Below are 12,515 nucleotides of genomic sequence, written 5' to 3' on the forward strand. Positions count from 1 at the left end.
TGGGAAACTAACTTCCCAACAACTGTAACTTAAAGAAAGGTATTGAAAGGTATTGTATTATTTCTATTTCTAAAAAACAAACAAATGAACAAACAAAAATACTAGAATGTTGGAAGTGATTTGATATGTTTCAGTTTTCGAAGGTCAGTGTCTTACACTGGTAGAATTATGATTATTCAGAGCAGAATATAGCTGATCCTTTCTCTCATATGAAAAACATGCAGCAATGTGGTGTAAGGAGTGACTTGCAGAAGTCCCTGCACATGGACTGGCACATACAAGAAATTGGCTGAGAACATTTTGTCCAAAGTGGCTGCGTTATAATTAAAGGAAATTAAAGGTGGTCATAGGTTTAATAAAATTATTATATCCAGGAAAAGAATGGCAAGCAGGAGGAGTGAAAAGTAACAAAGCTCATGATGAAATGCAACTTTATAAGAAGAAAGACTGGTGTCAGTGTGACGCATAAATTGTTTTAAAAGGAAGAATACTCAATGTACCATTGAAATGAAGATTTGGTAAGTGCACATACTGAAATTTAATCGGACAGAAAATACAGGAGGTTTATACTCTAAACACTAAAACAAATTAATCCCAGAGAGAAGACTGAAGTTAGTGTGCATTTATTAATTTAACAATTTGTATCCTCATGACAAGGGAAACACCTGGGACTTGCTGCATAGTGAAAAATTGGTTTATTGGAAATCTTAAATGGCTACAAGCGTTGAAACAGCTTAGGTCAAGCAGTGACAAATAATTTAAAGAAACCAGTGCGAGGTAGGTGTCACTTTAATTTTACATTAACAGATCTATTAGATGTTAACCTTGTCAGACAGGTAATTGCTAAATGAGATCATGCTTTTGTACCTTTGCTTCATAATATAATTTGCTTACTCATGCATTTTGTACAAACCTTGATGTTGGCACTGACACTGTTTCATGTGCCCATTGCTTCAGACTAGCAAATACTGTGTTATCCTTTAAAATAAATTGTAAGTATGCCAATTTTTGTTTTTAGCAACTTTGAAAATATATTGAGTGTTACTTAGGAATTGACAAGAAGGGACATATTGTGTTGGAATTATAAAATAATTTTCTATGCACATTTTTACTTGTCAGCATGTCTCTGGTAGAAATGACAGTAAAGCTGGCATATAAATTTTAACAAGTGAAGGTATCCTGCCTGAAACTGTCATGAGGAATAGGTAATTTAAGGGTTATTTTATTTGAATGCTTGGTGAACTCTGAGATATCTGATGACAGCATAAGATCTTGGAGAATTATTACCTTAGAAATAAAAGCATCTCAAGTCTTACCTGTAGTTGCTGTATTTTTAAATAATAGAATCATAGAATGGCCTGGGTTGGATGGGACTTTAAAGACCATCCAGTTCCAGTCCCCCTGGACATGGCCAAAGATACCTTTCACTAGACAAGATTGCTCAAAGTGTTCCAACCTGGCTTGGAACACTTCCAGAGATGGGGTATCCACATCTGGGCAGCTTGTTCCCATGCCTCACAACCATCACAGTAAAGAATTTCTTCCTCATATCCCATCTAAACCTACTGTCTTTCAGCTTGAAGCCATTCCCCCTTGTCCTGTCCTTAAATGCTCTTGTAAAATGTCTCTCTCTAAACCTACAGAAAATTTACAGGAACTACATTCATTTTATAAGAGTATCTCAAAACTAGCTTATAACTGACTTTGGATTTTCCTTGTAATTAAAGTGTCATTGGAGATTTATAGATGAGTGATATTTGAAAGGGGAAATGTTGATATTGAAAAGTGCTTGCAATTCTTAGGTGTTCATTTTGAACCCAGTTGTGTTCCCATTAAAATGTCAGAAACATGACTGGTGGTTTCTAAAATGACCTGTATCGTTGTTTCATTGGTGCCAATACAACGGGGCCCCTACACAGACCTCTATAAAGAGAACATAAACTACTACCAAATGAAGACACTAAGTTCTCTGTGTAGGGATACTTTGCCTCTGATGAGTATGATGAGACCCATGTTCACTCAAGACTCCCAGCTGCTATCCAAACTAGGGCCAGTATAACTCAGGGTGTACCTGCACACCCTGTGTACCATTGGGAAGCCCCGGGTGGTGGTTGGATGTTCTCTGGGTTGTGAATCTACACAAGTCATGGTCCACAGACCACCATTAAGGACTCTAAAATTCGTAAGTAAAAACCTGTCTTTGAAAGCTGCATCAACACGCTGATTCATGTGGTACTGCAAGTATTTTTTTGCTAGTTTCGGAAAAAAGAGAGCTTTTAAAAGTCAAATTTTTCATCTAAACCTCATTATAAATATTTTTACTTCTCTTATACATCAATTTTTTTGCCAGTCTTCATGAATCAGTAACTGTCTTGAGTAAGTTTATACAAAAAAGAATTTAAAATGTAACTGAAATTCAGTATTTCTGATTTGCAACTTTAGCTTTGAGCTTCTTTTCATGGAGCAGAAGGTACGGTGTAATCAATCTGAGAAAATCTTAAATTATAATAGCATTTCTGTATCTTACTAAAAGCATGATGAGAGATAATTCAACCTCAATCTTTTAGCAGTGTTTTATTTCAAATATGAATTTACCCACATTACTTGTTAGGTAATGAATAGGCTGAGCTGAGAACAAAATGCTACTGTATCTTACATGTATAAGTATTTAAATTTCTCTGGGACAGGCTTCCTGTCACCTAGTAAAAGAGAGGTTAAGAGGCAACCTCACTAAATCCACACTTGGGAGGCACAGGGAGTCTGAAAGCAAGTGAGCATGGTGGTGGTCAAAGCAGAGAAGAGAATCTGGTGTCTCTAAAGAAGGTGCTCTGCTGCTCATGCTGGCAAAGAACATGGTAATTTTCCAAGGCAAAATTGCTGTTGTATATTTTAGTAAAAGTCGGTGGGTGCACACCTCTTGTTATTAGAGGAAGAAGACTGAAGAGGCTGGTTTGACACTAGACTTTGCATTCTTCTTCCAAAGGATGAAGGGACTGGGCTCCCAGTACTGTGGTGTGTGGCTTGTACAGCCACACACCAGGTAATCCATGGCGTTCTTTGTACAAAATTTCACAAAAGTGCATCATCTCTTTTAATGTTTCGGCAAGACCCAAAAATATGCCACTCTCAGACTTTTACCGGTGAAATACTGTAACACTGCTGTGTGGCACAGGAAGTGTGCGTGTGTATGTGGTATATTTGTCTGTTTGAAGCTGCGTGGTGTAGGCTGTTGTTCTTGGGGACACCTTGCAACACTAGAGTTTTAGACAATTTTATGGAAATTTCTATTACTTCTGGCAAGCGTTAATGGGAGCCAACACCCCACTCCAAGAGTGCAAGTATTCTTCCTTTCCACATAAAAATCGTCAGCTTAAAATACATTTGTCTATTTTTATAAGTTCTAAAGTTAAATGATCCCAGGGGAAGGCACTGCTCTTCTGTTATTAGCCTTCCAGAGGTGAAGTTGTCCTCAGAGTTGAGGAAGAAAGTTGCTTTAGCACTGTCAGATATCTAATTAATCCCTCAGTAAATAAGGCATTCTGTAATTAAATAACCGAGATGTGCAATCAGTTCTAACACAAAATGCTCTGCATATTAATATATTATAATCCAGGAGCTGTACTAGGCTTGGTTTTGGGTATGAAGTGGTTGTAAGAGACTTATAAAATTATGGAGAACTCATTGCAGGAAAAACAGTGGGGTTTTTTTTTTGGCAAAACTCGGTTAAGTGGGACCTGCGAGCTAAAGATTTGAATGTCTACTTAAAACAGTTTTCAATAGGAAAAGCAGCACAGTTTCAGGTAGTGGATTGTTGTAAATATGCGAAAGAGACTGAAAAACGGACTTCTGAAATATCGATAGAGCAGCTGCTGGGGAGCCAATGTTAGTGCCTCGGGGAGATAAAAGTTTTCTCCGAGGTCCGTTCAGCGCTTGCGACTTCGTGCTCTGAAGACCGCAAGAACCAGAAGCAAGGCGGATCAGGTATAACCTGCAATGAATTAGTTAGCCTGCGGGGTGTGAAGCACTCGAGGTTACAAACGCAGGCTTGAAGCCGCGAACTATAAGAGATCCCCTTTCCCTGCGGGACAACAGCGGGACGCGAAGCACTTTAACAGAGCCTCCCTCACCTGCAGGCGCCGCCGCTCCACCCCATTGGCTGCCTTTCGCCCCGCCCCCGGCGCCTCATTGGCTGCTCTGCCTTCCCCCGCCCACCCGCGCGCGGCCGGTCCCGTCCGGCACCCGGCGGGGCGCGAGGAGCGACTCCCACCGCCCCCGCCGCCCGCGCCGCCCGCGCTCATTGGCGGCAGGGCCGGCGTGCTGCGCCCGCCCATTGGCCGTTGGTGCGGCCGGCTGCGCCGCGATTGGCCGGCGGGCGGGCGGGGGCGGGGCGTGCCCCGCCGGGAGCCGGGCGGTGTGTTTGGGCTGCGGAGTTGCCGGCGGAGGTGCCGGCGGAGCGGGGTTGGCATCGGGAGCCGCTGCTCCCGCCGCTGCAGCTGGCAGCGCGTCCCGGGAACCGCGCTCGGCGCCTTCGCCCCCCCATCGCGGGGAGCGGGCGCGGGATGGCCGCCTCGGGCGGGATGCGGCGCGGCGCGCTGCGCTGAGCGGGGCGAGCTGCGGCCGCCCGGCAGGACCATGCCGTCCGGGAGGGAGCCGGGCGCTCCTCGGCTGCGGGATCCGAGCGGGGCGGCCGCCCCGGCAGCGCCCGGCAGCGCCTGATCCCGCGTCGCACCGTCCCCGCGCCCCGCCATGGACGAGCGCTCCAACAGGTGGCTGCTGCCGCCGCTGCTGGCGCTGCTCTTCCTGCTCATCGTCTACCAGTACGTGTCGCCCGCCTGCCCCGGCGCCGCCTGCCCGCGCCGCCCGCCGGCCTCGGCCGCCCGCCGCGGGGGGGGCCCGGCGGAGCAGGAGGAGGAGGAGGAGGCGGCGGCGCTGCCGCGGCTGGCGGCCAAGTTCCCGTTCGCACGGGGGAGCTGTGCCGGCGGGTGCGGTTCGACATGCGGGGACGCGACGTGATCGTCTTCCTCCACATCCAGAAGACGGGCGGCACCACCTTCGGGCGGCACCTGGTGCGCAACATCCACCTGGAGCAGCCCTGCTACTGCCGGGCCGGGCAGAAGAAGTGCGCCTGCCACCGCCCGGGCGGCGACAAGGACACCTGGCTCTTCTCCCGCTTCTCCACCGGCTGGAGCTGCGGGCTGCACGCCGACTGGACCGAGCTCACCAGCTGCGTGCCCGCCGCCATGGAGCGCCGCGGATGCGCCGGCAACCGCACCCTCAGGTCAGTCAGTGTCTGGTTTCCAGGTGCCCAAAATCACATCCCGCCTTTCCCAGTGCCGCGGGAAGGCGCCCTGTCAGCGGTTCCCGCTCCCCGGCAGTTGGGCGAGAATTGTCCGCCGCCGTCGTTCAGAAGCAAACGGTGGGGAGAGGTTTTGGCGGAGGTTCTGGTTTGGGGTTTGGGTGGTTGCCCTCCGTGTGTGTTACCTGTCGTGCTTTCGCTTCGCCTCAGGTTTGTGCGGATTCCACGCAGCGCGCCTGCATCTCTGCCTTTTGTACAGATCGGCGAGAGAACTCCTCTCATTTCCGTGCGAGTTTCTCCTGTCTATTTCTCCTTTAGAAAGTTGTTTTAAACAAAACGCTACGCTCTTGTGCAGTAAGTAGAGTGCCCCTGCAGAATCTGATAGATCGTTGCAGCTGCTGAATCATGTAACTACGGGAGTTTGAAGTATCCAGAAGCCCTTAAACTCTCTTTCCCCCGTGTTTCTTCTTGGCAGATAGGCTGGTTCTCTGCTTCCCGCGGTGTACTGACCGCTCTCTGTACGGGCAAGCTCAGAGTAAGGCGACCATGTGTGCCAGGCTCTGTGCAGGGAACGCAGTCCTAGCAAAAATCTCACTGTTAGTTCCCTTTGTTGATCTAACGGCAGTGGAAAACGGAATTTTGTGTGCATTCTGCCTCTTTCCGTATTGTTTCTGTTGAGTCTTGTGAAAGGTCTTGTCTGTTTTAAACGTGGAATAACTTCAGATGGGTGATTCTTCTAGATAAGAGATAGCTCTGGGTGATTAAGTAAGTTTTGGACTTTGTTCTGATTTATTTACCATTCAATCAGATTTTTCAGGATAGTATTACATCCTGTCTGTATTTGTATGATTCGTTTTGAACATGTGTATTAAGGAGTTATGAGATGAATTTGCTCTTAAACCTCTGCACTTCAATAATTGTAACTTCAACATCTATAAAATATGTAGGAAAATATAGGAAAAATACCTTTTTAAAAAGTAAAAAGATACCTTATGTTCTTTCATTTTAGTATCCATCTTGATTTTACAAGTCCACAAACTTTAAATCTTCAGTAGAACTACTCATACGTTGTGTTTTGTATCTTGTAATTTAAAAACATGTACAGTCCATGAAATGCATGGACACATTTTCACAGGGCTTATTCATCAAGACAGTAGAGTTGATTATTGTTGTTGTTGAAAAATTTGAAGATTATTTGATGTGATCATCAAAGGCCCTCCCATACTGCAAAGCTAGTCACATTTGGAAAGACTCCAGTCAGGTTAATTTGAATTTATTGTGGATGGTTGTGGACTTGGACTGTACTTGCAGAATACTGTTAAGGTAATTCATATAATTTTATGGAAGAATAATTTAGCTGAAGATGAAGTGTATGTGTTTGTGTGCTAATGGAAGAGAAATGCTGTGAATGCCTTCAAGGACAAAATAACTTGTTGGTAGCTGTTCAGCTTTAAGGAATATTTGAGAAACTTGTAATGTAAAACGGGGAGGGGGGAGGAAGAGTAATGCTTGTAAAAATGCTTGAAAACACATAATCTGCCGCTTAAGTCCACTTTTTCTCTCTTGTGACGAATACTAGCAGGTAAACAGTTGAATCCTGAATTCAATTGCAGAGACTACACATGGACACTAAAATCAGAGTGGTAGTTTCAGTACTAATAATTAAAAACATGATTGTTTTTAATTAACTAAATATAACTAAAACTAGTTATTTAGTGGATGGTTAGTAGTTATTTTGATTTAAGAAAGACGTGGTGATATTTCACCACTATAGGTGAATGGTGTTTTCTTAACTTTTTTTGGTTACTGTTTTTTGTTTAGTTTGTTTAGTTAGTGAGTGATTTGGTTAGTGTAATATTGCACTTCTTGATTTGTCTTTACTTATATGAGTAAAGTGCTGTGAATAATTTTGTTTCATCGTTCTAATACTTGTTCATTCCTGTATTATATCCTGTGCTAGGAGGACACCTTTACAATTTCCCCTTTGTTTCCTCATTATGATCATGTAGCTTGAATTCAGCTTTTCAAGGAGCTCTAAAAGGAATCAAATAGCCCTGAAGTATGGATTGTCTCTGCTGTGAATGTCTTTGCTTCTGGTGAATTTGGAATCAAGCCCAAACTACTTTGCTGTACTATTAGAGGCGTGCATCTAAGTCTTTTTTTAATGTCCGAATGGTGAATTGAGGAGGCTGCATGCCTAAAATAGGCAAGAAACTAGCATATGAGTCTAACATAAAGCATACCGATTATTTTTAAGTCATCCTTTAAAGCTTCTGAATGTATTTGAGACATTAAACTTCCTTAAATAGCTCAACTTTTCTGTTCTGCCTTCCAGCTGTGGTGTCAGAAGATTAGGCTCAATTGGTTAAATACATTACAATGGATTTTATTTGTGGTTAGTGGGACAAACCATTTTATGACTTTGAGTACCAATGCGTTTGATTTCTTGTGCCTTGTATTTGATGCAGGGTAGATGTTAAGTGTATTTTAGAACTTTATTTGTTTCTCCACGTAGCAAGTGTTAGTATAATCTGTTCTTTCACATCTCTGTATATGTGGTCTTTTATTACATAGAGGGAATAAAAAATTTATAGTGTATATCTGCTCATTCTGAAAATTTTATTTCTTAGATGGCTAGTAATATTACAAGTTAGATTAAGTCCTACCTTTTAACACAGGTCTTCAGAAGATTTCATGAGGAAACTATAATTAGAATTCACGGGGGAAGGGGCTAGCTGGTAGGGAAAGGAGGGAGTGGATAATGGTCCTAAAGGTCCTAGAAGACATGTGAAGCACAACCTCTCCTCACCCTGGGTCTTCGTCTTTCATGGACAGTGTCTTTAAAGGTGTTTTACTTCTTAAATCTCATTAGGCTTTTGAAGAGAATTTGTCTTAGTTTTTCCTGTTTCTAATGTTGGACTTTAAGTCTCAGGACCCAAGCAGGAACATGTGGCAGAAATTGCTGCTGTGGTCCAAAAATTTGAACTTCTCTAAGCCCATGTGCCAGCGTGAACTTTTTGTGTGACTTAATGATATGGTGTGACTTCTCCCAGCTTAGGCACTTCAGTATGAAAAGTTGGCTGTTGTCAATGTATCAGATGCTATTGTGAAGGTTTTTCTTTTGTTTAAAAGCAAAGTAATTCTTTTGAATGACATTACTTCAAAAAATTACCAAACCAAAACAACAACTGTAGACTTTACTTCTTCAAACATTTGCATATGTTTTAATTTTCAGTATGTTAGAGGTTCTGCTGAAATACCTGTTTAAGTGTTTACGGGGCCAGGCTATTAGTTTTTCATACTAATGTGTAGCTTTCGCTTTTATGAAAGTTGCTATTTGGATAGTGATGATATTGAGAAGGGTGTGCAGCTGATGCAGTTTTAAATTAAATTCTTATTAGTGTAGTTTTTAGATCAACATTACAAATAATTAGTATTATTAAAGCAGTGAGACTCTTCCCGTGTAGATGCAGTTACGTCCGTAAGGAATTTCTTGTATCAGTAGCATAGTCCATTCCTTCCCTGCCCCTTGCCACTTAACAGAATGGCTGTTAGAGCAGAAAGTAACTGAGACTGGCATGGAATCCTTTTTGGGTTTTGGGATTCCCCCCCCCCCCCTCCTTTTCTAAAATATGGTCTGTTGTGTATTTGCTTTGCCCTCCCCTCTCTGGAAGTCACTGAAGTTGGTGATTCTTATGTTCAGCTTAAACTCTGGAACTAGTCTTTCCTTCAGCAGTGCCAAGAAGCCAAGACTGTGGAGTCTTAGCCAGCATTGCTTGAGGAAAGAAAGGGAAGAGAAATGTTGTTAAGACATCTAATCTGGGATACCAGGGAAGAGTTGGTGTCAATTCTGAGTGAGTGATACTAGACTGTCTCTGTAGACAGTGGGGAGAAACAGAATAATACAGACAGTCCTTTGGAGTGTCTAAGACATGTCTGAGACTTGCTGAATTGTCGTCTGGAGGGGCGGTTCTTCCGTTCACTGATAGCAAGGAAAGACTAAAATTGTGAATTGGGACTTGATGTCTAAAACTAGATGAGAAGAGTTCCACATCTAATATTGCAGAGACGTTGTCCAAACTGATTGTCTGCCTCTGTTAGGTTACCAGGTAAAACTTGGTGTGTGAGGTAGCGTTTGCGTTGCCTCTCTGATCTATGTATAAGGGATTCAGAGGAGTCCTGATCAAGGCACATTTTCTCCCTTGCTGATGTACCTGCAATATAATTAATAATTATTCATTATTATGAATTACAAGTTTGATTAAACTAGGAAGGCAGTCTTTTAAACACTTGAAAGAACACTGTATTGGAAGTGTTGTCTAATTTTCTGATATAAAACAGTGAAATCACTTGAATTGTGTAAACCCCATAAGCTTTATTGTCTATGCAGTTTAGTCTTCAAAACTATTGGTTTTCATTAATTTGCTTCCATTATACTCTCCATTTCCTTGTGTCTGTTTAACTTACTGTGTGCTCCATTATTCTGTGGAAGTGTAAATCAACAGTAAACCCACGAGTCATGGAACGAAGAGAGTTGAATAGAAACTGTCAGTAGGATTCCTTTTTCTTCTTATGCAGTTCTTTATTTGACTATTGAGTATTTTTAAACCTCTAGCAGTAACAGAGCATAAGATGAACTCTAATCTTTGCAGTTGTGATAACTATGATCATCACAAAAATGTAAGAGTGCTAATTGAAAATTATGAATAGGCTGAAAATCCAGTTCGCTCTATATTTATTGAAGGCCATTCTTTGTTTCCTCCTCTTCTATGTCAGTTGTTTTCTTGAAAAGTGATGCTCCACTGTGAGTACAGTGCCAAGTGGACCAAAAAAGATTATTTTGCTTATTCTGGAAGTTGTGTTTGTGGCTGTACACTTCACTGATGTTTGCCATTTCGCAATTGCCTGACATTGACTGTCAGCTTGGGATTTAGACATTATTTGTTTTCTTTAAAGACTACTACTTATATTTCCATTGTCCAATGGATTTCATTTGTCTTTTGTCAATGTCTTTAATTTGCAAAATTGATTTAATTTTTCTGTCCTTCCTAGCTTTTCATTATTGGCATATTTAATAAATGTGTTTTCTATTCAGCATCCATGTTGTTGATGAAAACATTGAATAGAATGAAATCCCTTTGTAATAAACTTTTGTTTATTTTTGTTTATATCTCTCAGTATTGCTTTGCTGGGTGTTCTGCCCCTGCCACATGATGTTTTTTTTTCTAGGCTGTGTTTTTCTGGCTTATGTTACTAATTGGAGATGCTGTCCAAAGTAATAATTTCTTTTCTTTTTTTTTTTTTGAAAAGCATTTAATTTTAATGTCCCTATTTGAAGTCAATTACTGTATTTTAGAGGGAAATTAGACTGATTTGATCCAAGTTGAGACAGTAACACTGTCTACTAGTCTTCGCTTCAATGCGTGTAAAAACAACTTGTCTAGAACTTGTGGCAACAACTAGCTACTCTCCTTAACTACTTTTTTCACTGTGTCACCTGTGAGGTTTCCCTTGCCCATAGTAGCAGACAAAATGATTGCTGTGCATAGAACTTTTCGCCATCAGGATTGTCACAGCTCTAGAAAACTTTTCAAAGATAAGTCTTGTCTTCAGACTTTTGAAGCTATTGCAGTAAATCTCAACAGGTTACCTAAAAAAATGACAAGAACTCATGTTTTGCTGTTAATTGCTAGTAATGTTAAAACAGTGGTCAGCATTATTTCAGTCAGAGATGGATTGTTCTTATTCACCCATCATTGTAATCTGCAGATAACTGTGAAGTTATAAGTTTTGAGTCAGGAAGATGCATATTATGAAAATGATTACCTGAACAGCAGTTCTTCTAGTTATCTGGAAGAGAATTTAGTGGTTTACCCAAGAAAATTTGGCTGCTTCTGGTATCTCATTCTGGAAAATAGACTGTCTAATAAGATCTTCTGTAAAATGAAGGAGCTATTCTCTTCTTTTTGCAGGAGCCAGACAGAGAAATCCTGTGGGAGAAAAAAGAGTGGAAGTGTCAGGAGGATCCCCTAAGACCGTACAGTGCTATAAGACATATCAGCTGTCATAACTTTCTCGTGTTACTAAGATGCTTTTTAATTTATATTAACTAGCTGCCTAATTTAGAATCATTTCCAATCCTCTTGAGTAGGACATTGCTTAAATTCTTACATAACATTAGGGTATATATCGATTTGTGGTAGAATGAGAAAATTTACAGTGTGAGTGGGAAAACATGCTATGTAATACCATTACACAGATAGAGATGAAATCTGTAGACCCAGCCAATGGCAAAAATAGGGATAAAATTGTGAGCTTACTCATGGGTTATTTTTTTTAGAACTCTGTGGAGAAGGAATAAATCTCTGCCAGCTCAGCTCTAGTGATCACAGAGAAGCTGAATGGAAAGCGCAGAGATGTGGTTGAAATGAATGATTTCTCCCTTCAGGTGTGTTGACAGTTTTCATGTGTTACTTTCCAAGTCAGCAAGAGTAAAGCATTTCCTTGCAGAGTTTGGTGCAGCCATGGCAGTGAATTGAGCTTGTATATAATGTAAGGACTCTGCTGCTGTCTGTGCAGAATCAGACCTAAAGAAAGCAAGGGAAAGCCTGTATTCTTTAATGTATTTGGTATTGCATTCAATTTGCTCCCTATTCTCTGCAAGTATTTATAACCCAAACTTCTAATGCTACATTGGATGTCTTAATGTTCCCAGTTGCCTCAGAAAGGTAACTTAAAGTCCCTTCAAAGTTCTGTTACTGATGAATAAAGTTTTTCAAACACTGTGTAGGAGGCTGATTGTATGAATTAAGAGTCTGATTTGGACTGTCATTATGATACAATGATTCAACCGTGAAACAACTACTATATTAGGAGGGAAAATTATCAACAGAACTATTTTGGGATTTTATTCAAGATGGCATGAATCTTCTTTCAGGGGAAATTCTAGAGGAGCAAAATGATTAACTCTTGAAGTACTTGTGGTCTGTTACATGATCAGTGCTCAAGATCTCAATATGTATTGACCAAGAAAGTATAAAATGTATTCTTGTAAGGATAGGGCCTATTATTTTCAGTCTCTAAGGTCTTCAGTTCAGTTGTGACGTTTACTGTTAAGTGGCCTCATGTACACTTCTGCAAAGATCTGGAGTTTGGCCCTCAGCTTAAAGTCATCTAAGAAAAAGGAGGGAGGGGGTTTGTCTTTTAGTTAATGGTTTAA

At 41.5% G+C, this 12,515-nt stretch overlaps 1 protein-coding gene across 1 annotated transcript in view; it reads left to right on the forward strand.

Moving 5' to 3' along the window:
- Positions 1–4,450: 4,450 nt before the first annotated feature.
- The window catches only part of HS6ST3 (heparan sulfate 6-O-sulfotransferase 3), a 294,751-nt gene continuing 286,686 nt past the window's right edge, over positions 4,451–12,515 (forward strand). Inside the window, 2 exon segments of the mRNA XM_050332462.1 lie at positions 4,451–4,957; positions 4,960–5,278. Of these exon segments, the coding sequence (XP_050188419.1) occupies positions 4,747–4,957; positions 4,960–5,278 (530 nt within the window). The 5' untranslated portion in view covers positions 4,451–4,746.

Source organism: Myiozetetes cayanensis, unplaced genomic scaffold, assembly GCF_022539395.1.
Source record: "Myiozetetes cayanensis isolate MyiCay16 unplaced genomic scaffold, myiCay2020 scf5-8, whole genome shotgun sequence".
NCBI classification, from domain to species: domain Eukaryota; kingdom Metazoa; phylum Chordata; class Aves; order Passeriformes; family Tyrannidae; genus Myiozetetes; species Myiozetetes cayanensis.